Source organism: Rhineura floridana, chromosome 2 (assembly GCF_030035675.1).
Source record: "Rhineura floridana isolate rRhiFlo1 chromosome 2, rRhiFlo1.hap2, whole genome shotgun sequence".
Taxonomy (NCBI): Eukaryota; Metazoa; Chordata; class Lepidosauria; order Squamata; family Rhineuridae; genus Rhineura; species Rhineura floridana.
Window position 1 is genome coordinate 108227374 of NC_084481.1, and position 26020 is coordinate 108253393.

Here is a 26020-nt window from a genome sequence, read left to right on the forward strand (position 1 = left end):
ACCTGTTCCAGTTTGTCTGCATCCTTCTTGAAGTGTGGAGACTAGAACTGGACGCAGTACTCAAGATGAGGCCCAACCAGTGCTGAATAGAGGGGAACTAGTACTTCATGCGATTTGGAAACTATACTTCTGCTAATGCAGCCTAATATAGCATTTGCCTCTTTTGGAGCCAAATCACACTGTTGGCTCATATTCAGCTTGTGATCAACGACAATTCCAAGATCCTTCTCACATGTCATATTGCTGAGCCAAGTTTCCCCCATCTTATAACTGTGCATTTGCTTTCTTTTTCCTAAGTGTAGAACTTTGCATTTATCCCTGTTGAATTTCATTCTGTTGTTTTCAGCCCAATGCTCCAGCCTATCAAGGTCCCTTTGAATTTTGTTTCTGTCTTCCACAGTATTAGCTGTGCTCCCCAATTTTGTATTATCTGCAAATTTGATAAGCATGCTCTGTACCTCCTCATCCAAGTCATTAATAAAAATGTTGAAGAGCACTGGGCCCAGGACCGAGCCCTGTGGTACCCCACTCGTTACTTCCACCCAGTTTGAGAAGGAACCATTGATAAGCACTCTTTGAGTACGATTCTGGAGCCAACTGTGGATCCACCTGATAGTTGTTCCATCCAGCCCACATTTAGCTAGTTTGCTAATCAGAATATCATGGGGCACTTGGTCAAAAGCTTTGCTGAAGTTGAAATATATTATATCCACAGGATTCCCACAGTCTACAAGGGAGGTTACCCGATCAAAAAATGAGATGAGATTAGTTTGGCAGGATTTGTTCTTCATAAGTCCATGTTGGCTCCTAGTAATGACTGCATTGCTTTCAAAGTGTTTACAGATTGACTGATTTATAATCTGCTCCAGAGTTTTTCCAGGGATTGATGTTAGGCTGACTGGTCTGTAGTTCCTCGGTTCCTCCTTCTTGCCCTTTTTGAAGATAGGGACAACATTAGCTCTCCCCCAGTCATCCGGCACTTCACCAGTCCTCCATAATTTCGCAAAGATAATAGACAGTGGTTCTGAGAGTTCTTCCGCCAGTTCCTTCAATACTCCAGGATGCTGTTTGTCTGACCCTGCCGATTTGAACTAGTTCAAAGTGATTAGGTATTCCTTGACCATTTGTCTATCAATCTCAAGCTCCAATCCTGCCCCTCCTACTTCATGTTTCCCAGGAGGGTCATAGGCCCTTTTTTGGGAGAAGACTGAGCCAAAGTAGGAATTGAGCACTTCTGCCTTCTCTTTGTAATCTTTTATAATTTTGCCATCCTCATTGAGTAGCTGTGCCACCATTTATTTTCTCTGTCTTTTACTATGAACATACCTGAAGAAAGCTTTTTTGTTGCTTTTAGCATCCCTCGCTAGTCTCAGCTCATTAAGAACATAAGAACATAAGAAGAGCCTGCTGGATCAGGCCAGTGGCCCATCTAGTCCAGCATCCTGTTCTCACAGTGGCCAACCAGGTGCCTGGGGGAAGCCCGCAAGCAGGACCCGAGTGCAAGAACACTCTCCCCTCCTGAGGCTTCCGGCATGCTGCCTCTGACTAGGGTGGCACAGCACAGCCATCATGGCTAGTAGCCATTGATAGCCCTGTCCTCCATGAATTTGTCTAATCTTCTTTTAAAGCCGTCCAAGCTGGTGGCCATTACTGCATCTTGTGGGAGCAAATTCCATAGTTTAACTATGCGCTGAGTAAAGAAGTACTTCCTTTTGTCTGTCCTGAATCTTCCAACATTCAGCTTCTTTGAATGTCCACGAGTTCTAGTATTATGAGAGAGGGAGAAGAACTTTTCTCTATCCACTTTCTCAATACCATGCATAATTTTATACACTTCTATCATGTCTCCTCTGACCCGCCTTTTCTCTAAACTAAAAAGCCCCAAATGCTGCAACCTTTCCTCGTAAGGGAGTCGCTCCATCCCCTTGATCATTCTGGTTGCCCTCTTCTGAACCTTTTCCAACTCTATAATATCCTTTTTGAGATGAGGCGACCAGAACTGTACACAGTATTCCAAATGCGGCCGCACCATAGATTTATACAATGGCATTATGATATCGGCTGTTTTATTTTCAATACCTTTCCTAATTATCGCTAGCATGGAATTTGCCTTTTTCACAGCTGCCGCACACTGGGTCGACATTTTCATCGTGCTGTCCACTACAACCCCGAGGTCTCTCTCCTGGTCGGTCACCGCCAGTTCAGACCCCATGAGCGTATATGTGAAATTAAGATTTTTTGCTCCAATATGCATAATTTTACACTTGTTTATATTGAATTGCATTTGCCATTTTTCCGCCCATTCACTCAGTTTGGAGAGATCTTTTTGGAGCTCTTCACAATCCCTTTTTGTTTTAACAACCCTGAACAATTTAGTGTCATCAGCAAACTTGGCCACTTCACTGCTCACTCCTAATTCTAGGTCATTAATGAACAAGTTGAAAAGTACAGGTCCCAATACCGATCCTTGAGGGACTCCACTTTCTACAGCCCTCCATTGGGAGAACTGTCCGTTTATTCCTACTCTCTGCTTTCTGCTTCTTAACCAATTCCTTATCCACAAGAGGACCTCTCCTCTTATTCCATGACTGCTAGGCTTCCTCAGAAGTCTTTGGTGAGGTACCTTGTCAAACGCTTTTTGAAAGTCTAAGTACACTATGTCTCAGCTTTAGCCTTCCTGACACCATCCCTGCAATTCCATGATACCTGCCTGTACTCTTCCTTTGTGGTCTGGCCTTCTTTCCACTTCCTGTATGTGTCCTTTTTTGTTTTCAGGTCATCTCTAACCTTTTTTGAAGCCACATTGGCTTCTTCTGTTTCCCCCCCCCCCTTTTTTTCCTTGTTGGAATTGCTTGCCATTGCACTTTTAGAATTTCCTTTTTTAGAAACTCCCACCCATCTTGGACTCCTTTTCAGCTTTCCTGAAGTCCAGGGTGTGCGTATGGCTACTCTCAGCTTTTGCTTCTGTTAAAATCAAGAATTCAAGTGTTGTGTGGTCACTTTCCCCCAGAGTTCCTGTAACTGCTACTTCATCCACCAAATCATCTCTATTGGTTAGAATCAAGTCCAGGATAGCTGATCCTCTGGTTGCTTCCTCCACTTTCTGTAGGAGAAAGTTATCTCCAACACAAGTTAGAAATTTCTTGGAGGGGCCGTGTTTGGCAGAATTTGTCTCCCAACAGATATTGGGATAATTGAAATTCCCCATTACTACTACATCATGCCTCCTCAAAACATTGGCAATTTGCTTTTCAAAAGTTACATTCTCGTCTTCTCCTTGATTGGGTGGTCGGTAGTAGACTCCAAGCACCACATTCCTTTTATCACTTGCCCCATTAATTTTAATCCAGATACCCTCGGTGGAGCTACCAAGCTCATCTTCCTGTATTTCTGTGCAGGGATATATATTTTTAACGTATAGCGCAACTCCACCTCCCTTTTTATTCCTTCTGTCCTTCTCGAACAAGTTGTATCCTTCAATTGCTGTATTCCAGTCATGGGTGTCATCCCACCTAGTTTCAGTTATACCTATCAAGTTGTAATTGCCCTCTTGTATTAAGAGTTCAAGTTCATCCTGCTTGTTTTCCATGCTCTGTGCATTAGTATACTGACATCGAAGACCATGTGATTTATGGCTTGGCTTCCTTACTACATTTTTCTGAGGGCTGTTACTGGGCCCTATTAGAGCCGATCTCTCTGGTCCCGCTACTGTGCATAAGCCTTCATCAGTCGTTATCACCAAGTTTACATCTCCCTCCCCTTTAGGATTCAGTTTAAAGCCCTCCTGATAAACTTCTCCATGCTGTGGCCAAACACATTCTTCCCAGTCCTTGTGAGATCCAACCCATCACTTGCCAGCAGTCCATCTTCCAGGAACCATAGCCCATGGTCCCAGAATCCAAATCTCTCACATCTGCACCACCTCCATAGCCATTCATTCACCCGGAGGATTTTTCTTTCCCTTTCTACTCCTCTTCTAAGTACTGGAAGGATGGATGAAAAAACTATCTGGGCCCCAAAGTCCTTGAGTTTCCTTCCCAGAGCTTCAAAGTCTGATGTGATTTCTTCATAGCTCTGTTTGACAGTGTCATTTGTTCCCACATGGATGAGGACAAAGGGATACCTGTCGATGGGCTTGATGAGTGATGGCAACCTTTCCGTCACATTTCTAACCCATCCTCCTGGTAGACAGCATACCTGGTGAGTCCACGGATCTTCCCTGCATACATGGGTTTCAATCCCAAGCAGTAGGGAGTCTCCCACTACTAGTACTCTTCTCTTCTTGCTGTGGGGCGTGGTTTCATTGTCCCTGCTTGATTGAGCTTCAGCCTCTTGCTTGTTGTCGCACGGGGTTTCCTGTAATTCTTCCTCCACAGGCTGCCCTCCAGTCTCCTCCTCGAGTGGTTGAAAGTGGTTCCGGGGGACTTCCGGGAAGGGTGACTTAGCCTGTGCCTGCTTTTGAGACGGGCTCCTGCCTCAAAAGAAGCTTATTCAGATATATCAGTCAGATTTTTTTTTTTTTGACTGATTAAACTTCTCCCGGGTAGGGAGAAACGAAGAGATTAACCTCAAAGCCTATTTTTGTTGGGACGACCAGATCTCATTAATTTATGGGACGAGGTCCAGCCGACGAAGGTGGGACGGATTTTCAACAACAAGCTCTATCTGATAAAGCGAACGTTCATCTTATCTTCTAAGAGAGAACGCACTAACAGGCAAGCACCCTTCTTTCTATATTTTTCTTTTACTTGACTTAAATTGTTGCTGTTTAAAAGAGATTTGCCAGATTGATCGGTTTTTGATATCTCACTGGGGAGCCATAACTTCTCTCTGCTACTCACTAATTAATAGCTTATCTCTGTTTTTGTTGCAAAAAGCTGTCCTGGATTTGCATTCTAAAGATATACACAGAAGAGGGATTTCTATTCCAGATTTTTATTTTGAAGAATATTATATTGTCTGAGACTACTCTCTTTTTGGTCTATTTTATTTTGACGAATCTGTTTCCTGACGACCGCCATTAATTGTTTCGATCCTGGGAACTGCATTTTGTTTACTTAAGCATGGAGAGATAAGGCTGTCTGCTCTGTTTATACTGTGATGTCACCAAGTTTGGAGTATTAACCCAATTGTTGCTGAAATAAGAAGTGGTTTTCCTATATTTTTCTTTTAAAATGGCAATTAAGAAAGTGGCTGAGAATCTGGAAATAACTATGTTTCAGAAAATAATGGACGAGATTGAGATAACGAAACAAAACCTGCGACAGGGTTGTAAGGAGCTGAAAATTGAATTGAGTAAAATGAAGCAGGAGATTAAAGATATAGGGGTCCCTGTGAGAGAGGTGACCCTGGAAGGGGTCCCTGTGAGAGAGGAGACCCCGGAGATTGGAACAAACGTGGAACAGGAAAAAGATTTGGAGTCTATGGACTTTAGAAACAAAATCTATTGTTTGGAGACACAGGAGATTAAAGACATAGGGGTCCTTGTGAGAGAGGAGACCCTGGAGACTGGAACAGGGGTCCCTGTGAGAGAGGAGACCCTGGAGACTGGAACAGGGGTCCCTGTGAGAGAGGAGATCCCGGAGATTGGAACAAACGTAGAACAGGAACAAGATTTGGAGTCTATGGACTTTAGAAATAAAATCTATTGTTTGGAACTCAATGTTATCTCTGAAGAAATTAATGAAGATTCTAGAGATAAAGTCATCAATGGCATGGATAATCTTCTGGACTGGAATGATGTGATGGAGCCCAATATAGAGAAAATCTATGGAATTAACTGCAGCCATGTGACAATGGAAAAACTTTCAAGAGATGACCCAGTGTATTTTGAAAAAAAGAACAGAGATATGATTTTACAGCAGTATTTCAGCAACCTATTTAGAATGGATGGCAAGAAAATATTTGGGATAGAGGTAATTCCCATCAGACTCTTACTATATGACTATGGCTTTGACAGCAAGATTATTATGGAATACTGATAATGGAAGATTGGATACTGAAATTACTGGACTTAACAAGACTACTGAAGATGGAAGATGGAAAATGGAACTAATAGGGATAATAGAACAATGGCTACTGAAATTACTGAACCTAACAGATTCTGATGTGATGGATTAATTGAAATGTTTATTTTGACTATGGTTATGACAATAAGATTATCATAATTAGTAATGAGATGGATTAATCGATATGCTTATCTGGAAAAAAAAATTGATAGATATATTTCTTAAAGAATTGAAACCTCTCTTTGACTTTTTGTGGAAAGAATAAAGTAATGTTTATGAGATTTGATGATAAAGTAAGATAACTACTGGAGGAAAGTGATTTTATAATATGACTTAAGAGACAGGATTGTTATATATTATAGACTTATAACTGATTTGATCTTTGACAAATGGGAAGTCAATATTTTACTCTTTATTTTTTATTTTTGTTTTTTTCTTTTCTTTTTTTTTTTTTGTTTAACTATTTTTGATTTTGTTTTTTGTCTTTGAATGTTTTATGATTTCGTCTTGTATGTTTTATGAAAATCTGAATAAAAATTATTGAAAAAAAAAAAAAGAAAGTGGTTCCATAGCTCCACTGGTGAAGGGTGTCTTCTAGCTCTTCTGCTCCTAACTGTCACCCTTTCCCACAGAGTTTCCTCCACTTCGTTGTTCCTCTCCAAAGCACTCTCCTCTTCTGCTACCACATGCTGTTGCTCCTCCACCTCTACGTCTCTTTGCTGCTGTTGTTCCAGCGTTCTGTCTAAGAACTCTTCATCTTCTCTTATAGTCCTCAGTGTGGCCACCCACCGTTCCAGGCCTCTCACCTTTTCTTCTAAGAGTGCCACGAGCTTGCACTTGTTGCAGGTGTACGCCATGTTGTTCTCAGGCAAGAAAACAAACATGGCACAGACCTTGCAGGTCACAACCACTGGAGTATCCTTCCTGTTCATACTCTCTTCTACCTTTCGTTTCTTTCTAACTACTTGTTTTGGAGTGGCCTGGGCTTTGTCCTGTCCTACTACATGGTAAACTTGAGAGTCCCACTAGTATGCAGTGTGCTGTAGAAGGAGAATTAGTAATTTGTTTGGTTTTTTTTTTTAGGGACCTCCCTCTTGACCTCCCCTGTGGAACTCCTTTGTCAAATTCCTGTTTGCCCTCCCTGTTCGCTCGCTCTCTGAATGCTGGCTTGCTTATATGTCCTCACCTGTAGATCAACTGAGACAACTCCCTCTGCTCTGCTCTGCTCTGCTCTGCTCTGCTCTGCTGTGCTCTGTTAGGAGTCAGGAAACATAATGAGAGTTCCAGCACGCACACACACTCTCTGCTGTTCCTTTCTACTCTGCCTCCAACTGTCCTCTTCTACATTGTCTCTGTCCTAATTCCTTTGCCTTCTATGGCCCAGCTCCTCCCCCGCATAAGCTCAGAACAACAACAATCCCATTCCTATCCAGCCCATGTTTTTGCACATGTAACTTGAGTTACAGAAACCAAAAGTCCAGAACTACCAAGAAGCAAAAGTTTGTAGTTAGGCTGAACAGAGCCATTTTCATGAGATGAAAAATTAAAATGAATGCCCATGTTTGATTGAGAGATAATGTATGTATGATAGAGCCATTAATTCATTTTAATAAGACTGTTAAGTGTAGGTTTGGCATGTTTGTCATAAGATAGAATTTAATGAGAAATTTACTATTAATGATTTTTTAAAAATCCAATTTAAATTTAAAAACTGATTTTTAAATTGAATCATGGATTTTTATCCACCCTGCCCCATGTATTCTATTCAGCCAGGCAGGGGTTAAATATCAGTGTAGCAAGAGTTTATATTGAGCTTCCCTTACAGTAGGGACCCGCTTACCGGCGTTCCGCTAATGCGGCAGCTTTCCTCCCCTCTTTTAAAGCCGCTTTTGCCGCTTTAGCGGCATTTTCGCATGACGCGCCCCATTAAAGTCAATGGGGTTCTGCTTTACAGCAATTTCTGCTTTATGGCAGGGGTCCGGAACGGAACCCGCTGTATAAGCAGGGCCCTACTGTATATATAAACTAAGTGAAGACTCTGCAAGTAATGCCTTGATGTCTCAAATACTTTCTTCTGGTCAGTGATGTGCCATGTCAACCACATTAGTTTCACCCTCATTCAGGTTTTGCTAGTCAATATGAAATGCTGTCATGTAAAAAATCTCCAATGGATCGGACAGCAAGACACTTGTCATAGCCCCGTCAGAGGACTCATCAGACGAGGATGACTCGGGAGTAACAACAGCAGACCCAGAAGCAGCAGACCCAGAAGGAGAAATGGAGGAAACTCCTGAGAACCCAGCTCCTTCTCCCCCTCAGCTGCAGAGCACCCCAGACACAGCTGAAGCCCTTCAGCCAGACGCAGAAAGTGAACAGGATACTCCCCCCTCACCTGCAGAACGTAGACAACAGAAGGTCAGGCAGAAGAGGGGCAGGCCTGTCCACTTAAGGCCAAAACGCTGATGGCTCACACCTGCTGACAAACCTGCTCCTTAAAAGTCCAACCTTGGCTTCAGCTTGTTGCTGACTACAACGTCAGGCGTGACCACTGTGTGTCTTCCTATCCCCTGACCCTTGACTTGGACTGATCTCTTGGCAAACTAGACCTGGACCTTCATTGACGTCTCTTCTGGATTTCTGGCTTGGCACGTAAGCTTTGAACGGCCTCTGCCCTTATCTTGCTTCCTCCTTGCTAGCCTGGCAGATTTATAGCCAAGCTGCTGGCTGAGGACTTACGGCCTGGCAATTACCAAGGAATCTCCAGCCCTGCCTGCACCCCCACCGACACTGCTGTCTCAGTGAAGAGCTGACAACACTATTATTTTGGGATAGTGGATGGAAAGGAAATTTGGAAACCCATAAATGAAAAACAGAAAATATAAAATAAAAATGAGAACCCTTTATGATGACTGTTTATATCTCATAGGACCAAACTCTGAAGTCCATTGCAAACCTCCTGTTAATCTAAAAAAATCTTCAGGTTCCAAATTAGCTTCTGCCTTAGCAGGTGTGCTTTTGGTATGTTTTCAGATCAAAGACTTGGTGCAGTCACTGTCCTAAAATGAGGCTCTGTGAATCTTTCACCTTCATGGCAAGTTCATGTACTGAATAATGGCCCAACCCAATATTAAGCTGTCCTCATCTAGTGGTACAATCAATCACATATTTTCCCCAGGAGGCAGTCAGGCTGCTGCAAATGACCTTATAGATTAGGTGCTCTCTATTTACATTCAATTTCCAGCTCCACGCTATCTGTAGAGAATGATTATCAAGGCATGAAATTGGAAGTTTCACCCAGTGGGAAACAACTGGATATTTTGTCATTTCTTTATAGCTTCTTCTCCCTTGTTAGTGGGAGGAGGGAAGCAATCATCAGAAAGGTCAGAAATATTTACTTACCAATATTGAGACACTGCCTAGGAGGCTTTCTTCAGTATGAAATAATTGCTGCTTGGGATCTCAGTAATTGGGGGATGGGTGAGGGGAATGTGATGCTGTAGAGAGCAGTGGGGCCTGAAATTAGAATTTCTGTCCACAGGTGGGAATCCATGGGAATGCTGCTGTTGAGCTTATCTATCTAATCTATCTAATCTATCTATCTAATCTATCTATCTATCTAATCTATCTAATCTAATCTATCTAATCTAATCTATCTAATCTAATCTATCTAATCTATCTATCTAATCTACAAAATCAACCAATTCTTCCTAGTACTGGACAGAGAATAATGGCATTAGGAAAATTGTTTCTAGGAATAGGTGAATCTAAAAGGTGGCAATGAGAGAATAGTGCTCCTCCGTAGTAGAATCCCATTTATGAAATGCTCTCTGCAAGGAGGCACATCTGGTGCCAAATTTATCATGTTTTTGTTTTCCCAGGCATTTTGGGCATCACCGGTGTTATGTTACTGTAGTGTTGAAGCTGTTTTTAATCACATTTAAGTGGTTTTATTTTTATTATTATTATTTTACTTTGGTGTTAAGAACAGTTGGGAGGGGAGAGAGAACTACAACACTCTATTTGCCTTCTACTCAGAGCTCTGTAAGCCGCTTTTTTAACATCAAGTTTATCCCCCTTTAACACCTTTTGGGACTATAAGAGGGGGGTAGTGTTGAGCTGAGAAGCCCACCCCCCTTTATGGCCATCCCCCCTACCTTAGGGTCTGGGTTTTGGTGGCAGTGAGGGAGCAGTGTGACGGGCAGCCAGAACATCAGCCAGGTGGTGGTGGGAGAGCGCCCAGTCTGCTCCCCCTGCCTGTGGTGTGGAGGGCTGTAGAGAGTAACGGCCTGGCGGTGGTGAGAGCGCCGCAGAAAATGGCCGGGCCCTGGACTCGGTGTGAGGTGCCAGGAGAATGGTCGGGGTGGCAGCGTAGAAGAGCCGTGGAGGACATCGGCCCGGCGGCGGTGGGAGCGCCGCGGAGGGCAGCCAGGCTCTGGGTGCAGCCCAGCAACTGAAGGAAGATTGCCGTGGAGAGCAGCCGGGTGTGGAGCTCTGGCCCGGCGGTAGTGAGAGCGCCACCATTGCCTTGGGGTTCCATTTTGTGGCCTTGTGCCGCCGTTCATCGCCTTCTGCCTGTTTACGTGCGGGTGCCACCTTGCTGCGGCCGCTGTTGCCGACTGGAGGACCGTTCTTTGGCCTTGCATCGCCGACGCCGTCGCTTCCCCGCTTGCGTGTGGGTGTGGCCGTTGCTGTGGCCACCGCTGCAGACTGTGCGGCTGCCTGGGTGCCGTAGTTTGTGGCCTTGTCATCGCCACGGTGCTGCTGCTTGCCTGCTTATGGCGACCAAGACGGATGTTCGAGTAGGAGCTCCGTATCCTATCTTATAAAATTACCAACTGTCGCCTACTGTTCACCATCTACCATCTCTCACCTTACCTGTGCCGCCAATGACATCGTCTGCTGGTGCGAAGCTGGCTGTGTGTGTGGCTGTTGTTGGTCCTTGCTGTGTGGTTGCGTGGAGTTGCTGTGCTCCTTCCTGCAGCCTCTGGCGCCGCGGTCTCGGGTGCTGCCGCTCTGCCATTGCGGCCGGGCGTGGGCGGCGCCACGCTCCCTTGGATCCTCTCTGGATTATTGCGGCTGGGTTGCGGCTGCTGCCTGTTGTCGTGACGGACGGCCACGCCGCGCCCTTCCTGGACTGTCATCATCACCCGAGCGCAAGTGCTGCTGTGCCGCTGTTCAGTTGGGACCGCTGCCGTCTTGTTGTTCCTGGGCCGTTGGTTGCTGGGGCCAGACTACACACCTTCCTCCACCCTGCTATAATGAGTGAAGAATATATGGATGTAAATGGAGTTAGATAAACTCCTCCAGTACAAGCTCCTCTTTGATGTCTTTCTTGGAACTATTTATTTTCCAGCTGCTACCTTAAAAAAAGTCTTACTTTCTCAAATACAAGTCACTAGAGCTGTGCAAATGTCATACACCTGACAAGTGTTCCTTGTTACCGCCCTCCCCGGTGGGTCTCTCATCATCCAGCCTTGCTGTGATGGCGGACCCTCACCAGCTCTTTGATGATATGATCTCCAGCTCTGGGGCCTCCCCGGCTGGCAGACCCGCCTACGCAGAGCAGGCCTCCTCCTCCTCCCTCTCTCCACCTTTGCGGTGGCCTATGGAAGCAGCCTGGCCAGCCAGGGCAAGGAGATTGTGGGCCAGAACATCAATCGCTTCATCCCCATGACCCAGCTGAAATACTGTTTTGCCGTGGACACCTTCTATGTTGGCAAAAAGCTGGGGTTGCTCCTGTTCCCTTTCCTGCACCAGGCCTGGTAGGTGCAGTACCAGCAGGACACCCCAATGGCACCACACTTTGATGCCAACACACTAATGTGAGAACTAGTAGACATCATCAAAACATTAGGAAAGTGCTGATTGTTATTGTATTATTGAAAGATGTCGCTGCTACTTTTTTAAACAATGTTAATATTTTGTTATTTAAATTTTTGTAAACTGTATTGTTCTTTTCTGATTTGTATTTTGTATTTGTGTTTATTTTTTGTGAGCCGCCTTCAGGGCCTTTTTGGCCAAAAGGCAGCATAGAAATAAACTGTAACATAACATAATACAACATAACATAAAGTGCTAGAACCTGTTTCTTCTCTGACATTTCAATTCTCGCATATATGCTCCACTGTGTGCAGTGAATGAATGGGTGGGTGGGTGGGGAGAAAGGGAAAGAACTGCCCTGAAAGTAAGCACATATACTAAAATGACGATGTTTAAAAATAAACCTCAAGCATATGAAGCATTTGGTCAGTTGGAAAATAAGACACTATGCAATTGGGTCAGTTGGTGGTGGTTGATTTTTTTCCAAGTCTTGCATATTTCACAGTAGCCCAAATGAACTTGAAACCTAAGGCTAGAATGATCTGTCATCGCTTATACGAGCCCTGTCACTACAGTAAAGCAGTCTCTTGAGCATTTTGTAAACTATGGTGTATTTATTCTCATGATATCCTCTGAACTATGCAAGAGGCTGTATCTGTTTTACATGTATAAACCTGAAAAACAGCCGCTAATAGAATGTATTGCTATTTCTAAACTAGTAATGGCAAGCATTTCTAGAGTTGGATATGGTCTGTAAAGTCAAATCAATAATGGTGGTATATAAAGTAGTGATAATGGCTAATCATTTTGGATCTTCAAGCTGGAAACATCTGACACACAGGGCTCATGATATGACCTGCATGCTGCAACTTACATTTATGTATTGGGTTCTCAGAGATATTGAACTTGGAGATTAGACCAGAGCAAGAATACCACTCCTAGAACTGTCTTGTAACTAGGCATTCTGAAAATCTGGGCCACATCTAGCAGTCACCTAGTTTTTTATCAGCCTGTGGTGTGCCTTCAATCCTTCTTTCAGATACCTTTAGTAACCAGCTAATTTACTCCCATGTTCAGAGTTATGTGGCATCACAGGGAATGATAGTGAGCAGGCACTCTCAAAATTATGGGTGCCACAAAACACTCAAACAATGCAATCCCAATTATATATCAGCAGTTATTTATTAATGAAAACACATACTAATCAGAAATACATCAGAAAGTATTAAAACATAATCATTGGTAGCACTTTGTATTACTAGAGAGCTTCTGGATTTGGGAGATGAAACATCAAATTTAAGATGAAAAACTGGTCTATTTGAGTTTTACCCTACTGCTTTCTAAGTCCAAACCAGAACACCTTGTAGCAACCTATCAGGGCAACATCTGCCCCAGTGTCAATTTAGCTTGCTTCAACAGAAGTGTGATGTTCCCAGTCTAACATCAATTAAAAATAAGCATTGATAACCATGTGGGATCATTGGAGAACCCAATATCTACAGTATAGTGGGTATTAAAGGGCTGTAATAAGGGCTGTAATCTTGGTTGATGGCAGCGATGTGCGCGCTGCGTGCCATCAGCCAAGATGGCGGCAGAGGCTTCAGTCCCTTACGGAAACCTCGGCCGCCATCTTGACTGATGGCAACCCTGCACGCGCAATGTGCGCAGCTGCAAAGAACAGCAGAGAAAGGTAGGTGAAGCGAGGGGGATGGTGGTGGGCGGCGGCAGTGAGTGGCTCGGAAGCTCTTGTCTTATGATCCACAGCGCAGCTCGTGCCACGGATCGCAGAAGGGGAGCGGAGGGGCCCGGGGCAGGCTGATGCCCAAGTGCCCTGGCATTCCTGGAGCCAGCCCTGCATGTTACCAAATTCTTCCAAGCTACACAGGAAGTGGATTGGACTGTGAAAGACCAAGCCAAATGGTGTTTCCATTTTGACAAATTTGTAGGGCAGTACAATATCTCAGAGAGGAGGTCAGGTCTCTTGCTCCCCTGGTGCATTCACTATAGCTGCCCAATTTCCCTGCTTTTTAAAGTTGGATAGAAATATCTGTGGGCTATAGGTATGTTCTTAAACTGCAAGGTTTTTTGCCTATTAGTGAATTTCCTCTAGATTTGCAATTTGCAGCCAAGAAATACCTTGTATCTACAGTGGATTTATGAATAGCTTTTATACACACAGTTATGTAATTGCAGATGGCCGTATGTGTTTTCCACTTGCCAAGAAATACCTGCCATGATCTTTGAAATGTTAAATGTCCAGAATAATCTATATATGTGTCTGTGATCAAATAATGCAAAGTATATCTTTGTACATGGAGACTTCAAGCTGCAGGTATCATAGAATTATAGGTTTGCATATACATTTTCCAAATCTGCATTTTTTTACAGATGGATGCATAGACATTTGGTTGGAAGATCATATTATTACAGACAAAACTCTCATTAGCCTTTCGGGATTTTTATACAAATAGTGGGCTTTATTAAGAGGGTGATAAAGTAAACTGCTTGTAGTTTTTAGTATGGAGAATCTTGCCTCATACTGCAATAGATGATTTTCAAAGACCATCCCATCCTTGGGTTCAATAAGGGAAAGTGGATCAATGCAATGCCAAGGTTTGAGTGTGTGTGTGTACAAATGCAGACAGGGACTTTTTCACCCCTTTACCTCTTATCATTTTAAATTTTTTTGCACCTGTTTTTTCCTTCATGGGAGAAAAGATTCCTGTACTCTTTTCTTCCATTGGGGAAAAAGCTGGTGAGGGCAATTTTCAGCTGAAAATCAGTGACGAGGAAAGGGTTAAAAAGCTGTCACCCCAGCTAGATCTTCCAAGACAGTTGGCAGCTCTGCAGCAGCATTTTGAAAAAAAAATAAACCATTACCCGTGTGAGGGTGGTGGTGGTGGGAGGTAACTACTTGTAACTCAAACCTTGTTCAGGCATTGTTTAAATGGGCAAGTTTTCTGGGGCTCTAAATGTGTAGGGAGTCTCCATGGACAAAAGAGGCTGCCAGTTGCAGAGAGTCACCTTCCAAGTCATAGAAGGCAATGAAACAACCACAGAAGGGGCAGAGCTAGTACACACAATGGAAGTTGATCTATTAGGGTGAATGGGGCGCTGCCCCACCAACCTCAGCCAACCCCCATCTGCCTGCCTTTACTTAAAACCAGTCCAGAGGTTGCACTGCCTGTCAGCTTCCTCCTCCTTAGTCTCAGTGTTGCATCTGCAGAACTCAAAAGAAAGGAGGGTGCAAGCAAAACTAGAATGAATTGACTTAACCTGTCACTGGCTCCACCTATTGTTGGCCTCCCTGTCTTCAGCCCTATCAGTCCCAATGGGCACCAGCCATCACTAAATGCACTTGTCCCTGCTGCCCTCCCCCTTACATGATAACTTACTTGTCTGAAGCCCTATTCAGGTGGTGTTTAGTGTTACTTGTACTTTGTCCCTGGGATGCCAGATGTCACTTCAGTAACTGGTGTTAACGGTTTCTTAAATACAGCAAAAATAATCCACGCAATACCCTCGCATATCTGCCTGGGCTTTTTAGCATAGTGGGAAGGGGATCACCCAGAAAACTCCACTGTGCCTTGATAGGCATTAAATTTACCCACAAAATATGTCCTGTCAGTCAGGTTAACTGTTTATGGCTCTTAGGACTTGTGTCCTGGGAAAAGGTGATGGCCTCCCAGATGCTGTCACCTACTGCAGCTGATTTTTATTTATACAAGTTGCACATTTTCTTACATAGTACAATGTTGAACAGAAATGCATGGTTAAGCAATCTATTATGGTAAAATTAGAAAATGTGTTAAGGCACACCTGAGCTAACAAAATATTCCTCTGGATCCTTCAGGCATTTTATAAATGTTGACTTGGGGTTATTAAAAATTATTGATCTGAAACAGGGCATGAAGATTACATTAAGTAGGGCAACATCTAATTCTAGTCAGAGGGATTATCTTAGTGTGCAACCGTGTCAAATGGTTTGCAGAATTGACTGAAGAAAAGCATCCTTCGCATCTTCCGTATCCTTAAGTCTGCTGCTTACATACTTTTCTATTTTCCAGTGTGGGCACTCCTATTCCATGTTAATCTGCAGATGAAATGTAGGCTGATACAGTGGATGCCTATTATGAAGAACAATTTTCTCAACCTTTAAGAACCATTTCCATGCTACCTTATTCCCAAGCTAGCACATCTTATTTACCAGTCAGATGTCTTCCATTTCCTGGCTTTCTCCTTTTCTTTTTCTTTTTACTTCCAACATTCATTTTCCAAACAGGATGTATTTTGTTATCAATTAACTCAGTTCCTAAGTGGTACAAGTGCCCCTCTACCTGCATTGTTCACCAGGGGCCTCAATTTCCACTTCTTTGCTGCTCCTTCACCACAGTTTTTTTCTCCTTTGCTGCATGATCCAAGCCAATCAGGTATCATACAGTTAGTGTGATGATTCCAGATTTGGTTACATGTCATCAGGAAGGTGGTTCAGAGTGGGGGGAAGTGCTTCCTGCGCACATTCTGAATTGGCTTCACGATGATGCCACCAAAAGTAAATTGATTTGCCTTCTTGGGGATGCTGCAGCTGCTAATGTAGAGGGCAGGATATATTGCCTTCACACTCAGTAGTATGACCACTGTTCACAGCCTCTCTCCCCTGCCCACCCATATTATTGAAAAGCAGTGCTTTTAATGGGGTCAAAATGTTTGTGAAAGGTGGCTCCTGAATTCAGCTCATCCCTAAATGAAATTCTTCACATAGAAATAAATCAGAAGTATTTGTCCTGTGTGAAGACATTTACTTTTATTAAGGGGAACTGCTATTGGAAATGTGATGCTAAAATGCCTCTATTCCAGTCTGCAATATTGATATTTTTCTTGCAATATTGAGCGGTTCCACACAACTTTATTTTGAAACTTATTCTCTTTATAGAGTGTGGAGTATGCTGAAAATAGGAGGCAGCTTTTCTACACAAGGAAAAGCACATCGGTCCCTAACAGAGTTTACATCTTCAATAAATTATTTTTATATAGCAAATAAATTCTTAGGCAAAGATGACTGAACAAATGCCAAATGCAAACCCATGTCTCATAGAATGTGAGGAAGAATTAGGATATGGATGGAAGAAGGATTAGCTGCTGAGGTTATTTTCATATCAGATGCGCATTTGCCCAGATACCTGGTATTCTTTATTTGCCACAATTTGCACACAAGTCCCACCTTCAATGCTATCATTACCATGACCTCTCAAAGGAATCCGTTTTAAAAAGTGTCATTTTGAAGATTTCAAGGTCTAGCATACTTAACATGCAATTGTATGTGTTTCATTTCCAGATTGATAAGTATGCTCAGCGGGACCTGAAGAAAGGGCTTCATTTGTATGGAACTGATGGAAATATTGGCCTAACTAATGCATGGAGCATCATACAAACAGATGTAAGCTTACATTCTTTTTATTTTTTATCCACCAACACATGATACATCTTTTTGGCTTTAAATTTCTAGCATAATGGGAAGGATTTCCTCTTGATTTCTACAACAGTCTGTTCTTGGGACTGCCTCAGTTGTATAAGTGACACTTATTAAGCTACATGGCCTCGTTCATGGGCACTTACCTATGAACCAGGCCATGTAGCTTAATAGTCCTTTCCCACAACTTCACTGAAATCTACCTTCAGCAATTTCATTTGCAGGTTTGGGCTTAATTTCATCTGCACTGTGCTCTTCATCATGCAGGCAGGCATGCACACACATGCAAATAAGCTAAAAGCACCTATTTTTAGCAGCATGGGTAGTGAAAATTCATTAAGGAGAATAGAACCAAACTGCTCTATCTCATGAGTGATTTTAATGCATAGGAGATGTCACATTTTGATTATAGTTTTGGAACAATAATGGGATTCAACAGGAAATGAGCTCATTTGAGTCTCAGACACTTTTCTATGATTGAACCTTTTGCTTTCTCCGCTTTATTCTTTTCTCTTCTCCTGAGGCACTTTTTGATATATCAGAGGGCAAAGCAGGAGAACATTTCACTTATCCATGTATTTATTTTAATCTATTGTATACTTGTAGACTACGACTATTCACAGGCCATCCATTTTCATGATGCAGCCAAAGTCTGGAATTGGGGAGTTTAAACTCTGTACTTTTCAATTCTGGAACTTCTAGGCTAATTATGACCCAAACACAAGCCAGCAGAGGTTTTCCAAGTAGTGAGAGGCCTTCTACATCAAAAGCCTCAGGAGGAAGGATTGGAGCCCTTGGTTGTCTGCTGTGACCAATATGCATCATTCTTTGCAGATAAAATCACTTGAATATGGTTCGATCTTGACACAAGAGTTATGACAGTACCTACTGAGTTGCCTTGGGAATTGGATTGTCCTGTTATTATGGATTCTTTTCAGCTTGTACAACCTGAGGATGTGGACAACATCCTCTCCAGTGTTTAGGGTACCACATGTGCTCTGGATCCATGCCCATCATGGCTAGTAAAATCTTCCAAGTATGGTTGAGGAAAAGGATTTAAAATCTTCCAAGAATGGTTGAGGAAAAGGATTAGCAACATCATACAAGAGGGGCAGTGTCATGAAAGGAGGCAGTAGTGCATCCACTACTAAAAAAAAACCTCCTTGGATGCACTACTACCCTGTCTCTAACCTCCCCTTCTTGAGCAAACTTATTGAGCGTGTGGTGATGTCCCAACTGCAGCAGATCTTGCATAAAACGGATTAACTTGACCCATGTTAGGTCATAGCACTGAAAGTGATTTAGTCACCTTGGTGGATGACGTATGCTGGGAACTGGACAGGGGGAGCGTGTCCCTGTTGGTTCTGCTGGACCTCTCAGCAACTTTCAATACCATTGACCATGGTATCCTTCTGGACCGCCTCAGTGGATTGGGGTTGGGAGGAACTGTCTTTGACTGGTACTGGTCCTACCTCAAGGTTCACGTCCAGAAGGTGGTGCTGGGGGACTGTAGTTTGACTATTTGGTCTTGCAGCAGTTGTCCGAAGATGTGGGCTGGGCTGCCAGAAGTGTGCTGATGATACCCAGTTCTTTATCTCGGTCACATCAGATCCGAATGATGCAATGCAGGTGCTCGATAGGGGCTCAAAGCTGTAATGGACTGGATGTGGGAGAACAACCTGAAATTAAATCCAGACAAGACAGGTGTTGCTGGTGAGCAGAAATGCTAACCAGGATTGGGTTTATACTCCCCATGAAGGAGTGGGTTCACAGTCTGAGAGTCCTCCTGGATCCAGCCTTGCCGCTAGAAGACTGGGTAGTGGCGGTGGCCAGGGGCCTTTTGCTCAGCTGTTTTGCCAGCTGCTGCCTTATTTGGATGTTCAGATCTGACCCTTACCCATGCCCTAGTCACCTCGAGTTTGGATTACTGTAATGTGCTCTATGTGGTGCTGCCTTTGAAGACTATTTGGAAGCTGCAGCTGGTTCAAAATGCGGCTGCCTGGATGCATTGCAAGTGCCTACTATGTCTGAAGCCCAATTGGCAAATACTGGCAATAGAGCTGTCAAAGTGAGTCTGTAGAAGCCCACAGCGTAGACAGAAAAGGGTAGAGAATCTTCTTGCTCTTACACATTTCTGAAGTGAAGGGTCAAATCTGTAAAGAGGTTTGGAGCAGCCATTTTGAAAGGTACAGGCAGGCCATTCCAGGCAGGGGGTTGCCAACCCTGTTTGGATATAGATATCTTTGCAGAGGATCCCCAGTCAAGCTTTACCAACAGCACAATCCAAACCATATGTACTCAGAAGTAAGTCTTATTGAGTTCTATGGGGCTTAGTCCCTTAGTAAGTGTGTTTAGAACTGCAGCCTTCAGGGGCATCCATCTTTACTCCAGAGTGCTCCCTTCTAACATCACAACACTAGGCTCCTTTCTTTCTACATCTGCCTTCTGGTGACTGGCCTGGCCTGAGGGCACTTAAACCCTTCTTACCAGAAACAAGTAGGCTAGATTGATCGGCACACAGGGGGGAGGACATGTGCAGATCGGAGGGGAATGTTGTGGGAGGATTGGGGGGCCACCGAATTAAATGGCTGGACGGCAGATCCTGGAGGGGTGGTGGCAGGCCACGCCAATCTAGGGGAACAAGGGATAGATACGTCATACCCATCCCTTGTTCCAGGCCTGTCCAAAACCAGAAGATAACTGGGGGATGCAGGGCTCCATCCAATATTCGGCTGCTGTTATGCAACGCCAGATCTGTGGTACAGAAGACATCCATCATCCACGATATGCTCTTGGATGAGGACCCAGATCTGGTGTGTATTACGGAAACCTGGCTGGATGAGGCCTCAGCTCCCATACTTGAGGCCATGTGTCCGGCTGGTTTCCGATATGCACAGCAGCTGAGGATTGGTAGGCGGGGAGGGGGTGTGGCGGTTATATATCGAGGGTCCTTGGTTTTCACCAGGCCCCCCCCTCCCGGAGACCAAGTTTGTTGATGGCATGTACTGGAGGTTGGGCCCAAAGGGCAGTTTAGGGGTTCTACTAGTGTACTGCCCACCCCGCTGCACAGTAGACTCCCTGGCCGAGGTGCTCAAGATGGTCTCGGCTGTGCGACTGTTCTCCCCTAACGTGTTGGTTTTGGGGGACTTTAACGTACATGCTGATGCCGTTCTCATGGGGGCACCTCGGGATTTCATTGAAACCATGACTTCTTGGGAACTGCACCTTAGTAATACCGGACCCACCCATGTAGCCGGTCATGCCATTGACCTTGTGTTTGTTTCGGGTGGGGAGGTAAGTGATCTGGAAATGGGGGCTATTCATTCTAAACCCGTGTCATGGTCAGATCACCACCTGGTGAATATGGACCTCTCAATGCCGCACACCCTCCGCAGGGGTCAAGGACCCATTAGGATGGTCCGCCCCAGACGCCTGATGGAATCTAAAGGATTCCTGACTGCACTGGGGGAGCTGGAGCTTGCTGAAGGGCACCCAGTCAAAACCCTAGTGGGGGAGTGGAATAGGGAAATCGCTAGGGCGATAGACCAGGTGGCTCCGAAACGTCCTCTCCCCCTGAATAGGACTCAGACAGCACCCTGGTACACACCACGGTTGCGAGGTCTGAGGCAGGAGGTGAGACGACTAGAGCGCCGGTGGCGGAAATCTTGCACTGAAGACGATCGAACACTGGTTAGAGCAGCAATAGCAGCCTACCAGGTGGCAACAAAGGCAGCGAAGAGACAATTCTTCGCTGCCTCTATTGCATCGGCAGAGTGTTGTCCCAGGAGGCTGTTCCAAGTGGTCCGGAGCCTGGTCGGTCCGGTTGCTCAGGAACCAATGGAGCATTCTAAAGCCTCCTGTGACGTATTTGCTGGACACTTTGCCGATAAAATCGAGCGCCTGAAGAGCATGATTCCGCACGCCGTGGATACAAGAAGTGGGCCAGAGTCGGCCAGTTGCACTCCAGTCCAATGGGATCGGTTTCAGCCTCTCCTCGCTGAGGACGTGGACAAGGTGCTCTCCACTGTGAAGCCAACCACCTGTCTGTTGGATCCTTGCCCTTCTTGGCTCATCATGAGCTGTAAAGAAAGACTGGGCGAAGGGATCAAGGCAGTGGTTAATGCATCCTTGGAAGAGGGTGCAGTGCCGTTAGCCCTCAAGGAGGCGGTAATAAAACTTATCCTGAAAAAACCCTCCTTGGATCCCCAAGAGTTGAAGAACTTTCGCCCATCTCTAATTTATTATTCTTGGGCAAGGTGATAGAGCGAGTGGTGGCCAAGCAACTACAGACACACTTGGATGAAGCAGATTATTTAGATCCATTCCAATCGGGCTTCAGGACTGGACATGGAACTGAAACAGCCTTGGTCGCTCTGGTGGATGATATGAGGAGGGCGTTGGATAAGGGTGAACATACCTTCCTTGTCCTCCTCAACCTCTCAGCGGCCTTCGATACCGTTGACCACGATATCTTGTTAAATTGCCTTAAGGGATTAGGAATAGGAGGCACTGTTCTACGGTGGTTCCATTCCTATCTCTCAGGTAGATGCCAACGGGTGGCATTGGGGGATGAGGTTTCAGACCCTTGGTCTCTTAATTGTGGAGTACCACAGGGCTCTATCCTCTCCCCCATGCTATTTAACATCTATATGAAGCCGCTGGGAGCCATCATCAGGAGTTTTGGGCTGCAGTGTCACCAATATGCGGATGACACTCAGCTTTATCTCTCATTTAAATCTCCACCAGAGTTGGCTGTGAAAACCATGTCCAAGTGCCTGGAGTCTGTAAGTGGATGGATGGGCGAGAACAGGCTGAAGCGAAACCCCGATAAGACTGAGGTATTACTTGTGGGTGATAAGGGAAGGTTGGGAGACATCGATGTGGTGCTTAACAGGGTAAAATTACCCCTAAAAGACCAGGTCCACAGCCTAGGGGTCATTCTTGACTCCCAGCTGTCCATGGAGGCTCAGATTTCGGCAGTGAGCTGGGCAGCTTGGTATCAATTACATCTGATACAACGGCTGCGGCCCTACCTTCCTGTACATCTACTCCCACAAGTGGTACATGCCCTGGTCTCCTCTCGCTTGGACTATTGTAATGCGCTCTATGTGGGGTTACCCTTGAAAACGGTCCGGAAGCTACAACTGGTACAGAATGCGGCGGCGCGCTTGATTAAGCATAGCCGCCGCCGGGATCACATCACTCCGGTGTTGTTAGATCTACACTGGTTACCAGTGGCTTACCGAGCCCAATTCAAGGTGTTGGTGTTGACCTTTAAAACCCTATACAGTTCCGGTCCAGTTTATCTGAAGGACCACCTCCAGTATCACCAAATAGGCCGCCTTACAAGATCAGCCACGCAGGATTTTCTCTCGGTCCCACCAGTCAAAACAGCTAGGCTGGTGCAGACCAGAGAGAGAGCGTTTTCGGTGGTGGCCCCCACCCTCTGGAATTCTCTCCCCTATGATCTCCGACATGCCTCCTCCCTGTTGAGTTTTCGCCGAGCCTTAAAGACCTGGCTATTCAGGCAGGCCTATAAGAATATTGGGGTGGAGTAGCTTTTTATATGTATTAATTGCTGTTTTTGTGATGTTAGATAGATTGATGAATATATTGTTTTTATATTGTATTTTAAAATGTTATGTAAGTCGCCTAGAGTGTTCGTTCAGTCAAACAGATAGGTGACTAACAATAAAATTTATTATTATTATTGTTGTTGTTGTTGTTATTAGATTAAATGCCCAGGTTCCATCTTTTAGCTAAGATTTCTATCTTAATTTCCAACCAGAGAAATGTTTTTGTTTGAACTGTATGTTCTAAGCAACTGTGGTTGATGCTTAATGTGTCATGCTTAATGTCACCACTAGGACCTGCCAATGTGACATCATGAGCCCCCCCGTGACATAACTAGGGCCCACCCCTGTGACATCACTAGAGCCCACCCTGTGACATCACTAGGGCCTGCCCCTAAAATCTCAGGGTTTGGGATGCTTCTGACCTGGCAACCGTACTAGGTGGTGCTGGGAAAGATTCCCTGCCTGAAACCCTGGAGAGCTAGTGCCAGTCAATGTAGACAATACTTAGTAAAGAACAGATGAACCAATGGTCTGCCTCAGTATACAACAGCTTCCTATGACACACCCTGTGCAAAACAATGCTCTGGAGCAGTCCTTGCTCACTTTGTGCTTCCCCTTCTCTCTGCAATGGCAAGACCTCTGGAGCTCAGAATAATTGTTATTTTTTCCTATAGATATGAGAATCCACTTTCCCTGGTGGCCTCTCAAGCAACTTAAGGATGGGCATCAGTGTATTTTTCTAAAAAAAAGGACATTGCAGTTTTGAATTTAGGCGTCTGGTTATTGACCTCTTTTCTGTAGGGGCCTATTTCTGTTTCTTTGTCTTTATGTCAGTTTCTACAAAGAAAAGTATGGAAGTAATTTAAAAATATATAAAATATCAAATAGCTTGTCAGTAATTTGAAACCCAATACATAGAATAAAATACAATAGAACACAAAAAATCTAAAGGTGTTCATCCATAATAAAAATATTAAAAAAATATTTTTGCTACACACTGCTTTTTTTAGGCTGTCTGATTTGCTGTGTGCCCTCCCTTGATGTGAGTAATTGCTCCAGATTTAGTACAATTAATTACTGGGAATCCTTGTATTTAAATATCCCGTTTGTACTCAACACAATAGGAGAGGTTTGTCATAATCCCAGTGGCTTGCTCTTTTTCCAGCTTGAGTAGCTACGTTGTCTGCCAGAATTCCTCTTGTACATTTTCATGGATGTGCATTCCGAATCCTAAATTGTTGTGGCATATTGCTTGGCACAAATGGGAAATGGCATTCATTTTAGAAACATTGGAAGAGCAAGGAAATAAGGGAGTTATTGCAGAGAGTATATATTAATCCATTTTGAGGAAAGCTAATGCAAAAATCAATAACCTATTTAACATGGCCAATGGGGAAAATAGAATATGGAACTCCCTTAAAATATATGGTAGCCATAATACAGCATTCATGTACTGGAAAAACCAATTTAAAAATCAGCAAACAGCTACAACAACAGAAAACCCAGTTTTGAAATATTGTTAATTCTATCGGATCTCCCTATGTTAGTGCAACAGACTTAACCCCATACATAGCAGCAAGGAATCATCCACTCTTTTGAGAGAAAAGGCGAGATAAGGAGAAGACACACCAAGTCCAGCCACTAGGGTGAAAAACTATCCAGAATCAGCTTACTCTTCCCCCCTCCCCCCAATTTACCTCTTTTCTGGGTCTTTCCTGCCTGAGGGAATCAAATGCTTCCAAGATTTGTTATCCTTTTCCCTTCCATGGTTTTCCCCCCTGTGCGACTGACATGGTTACAAATAATTTTGGAAAGATGTGGGATGTAAACTATGACACCTTTCCTTTTATTGTTCCACAAGATGGCACTGAGATGCTTTAGTTTGCCAATGTGTGTGTTTGAAATGCAGCCTTGGAATTCATGTCTACAACTAAGCGTTAATTGTTCAGAATGGTGACCTCCCAATTAGTGATTAATGTTCCCTAAGGTATTTCCCTCCAAAATAGGAAAATAGCTCACCTTCTCAAAACTGCATTGTGGTTGTGAGTGAAATGGGGTTTGCTCCATCATCCATAACCCTCTAAGGACTGCCCCCACCTTTTGCCTGTGAGCCTCCACTCCTCCCTCCACATTTCCAGCCGTCTCTCCCAACCTCATATCTATAGAAACTCAGAGACAACCCAGTATTCCTGGTGCTTGGCTCACTACCATACCCATGCCAGGCAAGGAGGGAGCAACAGCATTAAGTAAGTGAGCAAATGAGAAGGGTTTGGGGAACTCTCTGGAGAGAAGAATTCTTCTGTAGATCAGATGAAAATCCTAAACTGGAGAAAAACATTGGGATTGTAATGCTCACCTCATGTTTCAGGCAAGCAGCATGAAACACCAGCATTTGTATTCCGAATAAGTTAAATTACAAAACATTTCCATTCACAACTTCCTATGTCTTCTGCAGAGAAAATAGTAAGATGTTCCACATAGCCACACACACTTGGAGGCTGAGTCAGAGACCTCTTTTTTTCTCCCAGATATCCCTTGAGTGCCATCTTGTTGCTCTAGACAACATGTTACAATAGAGGGATGCAGTCACTTTGGCTGAAGCTGCTTCAGAAAGGGTTGGAAGTAGGGATGGGGGAAAATATCCACTAAATTGGACTTAGTACCAGATTCCAACTGAATTCGACAGTCCGCTATCTTTTCGGACCAGTACCAATTCCTTGCTACGGGCCACGGCTGTAATCAGCAATTACATAATTACCTTCGTAATCAAAGCTGCTGCATTTGTAACTGTAGGTGTGATAATGATCACCATTTATCCATTACATATTATGAAAAAAAATGCATTATTATCACCACGCAAAGCAAAACATATTGGCTGCCTGGCCTGCTCTAGGCTATACATGTTATCAATATTAATTGTGAAATCATCCTGCAATTTTGTGTTTTTAAAACAAGACAGCTCAGAGCATTCTGAATCTCCATCCTCTTGCATGGGAAACATTATGATGATGAGACTGACCCATGCTACCCGTCCCACCCCCACCCCACTTTCATTGTCATCTTGCAGCACCTTTTTTGTAAAACAAAATTGACATTGTGTAGTTCACAACCACATGCAAACATTAATGCAGCAGGCAGGCAGAAGG

At 44.2% G+C, this 26020-nt stretch overlaps 1 protein-coding gene across 13 annotated transcripts in view; it reads left to right on the forward strand.

Annotated features, from left to right (window-relative positions):
* The window catches only part of TSPAN4 (tetraspanin 4), a 937220-nt gene that overhangs the window by 895478 nt on the left and 15722 nt on the right, over positions 1-26020 (forward strand). For all 13 annotated transcript variants that reach the window (XM_061610067.1, XM_061610064.1, XM_061610063.1 and 10 more), the window contains one exon: positions 17164-17265. In XM_061610067.1, the coding sequence (XP_061466051.1) occupies positions 17164-17265 (102 nt within the window). The remainder of the gene's footprint in view (positions 1-17163; positions 17266-26020) is intronic.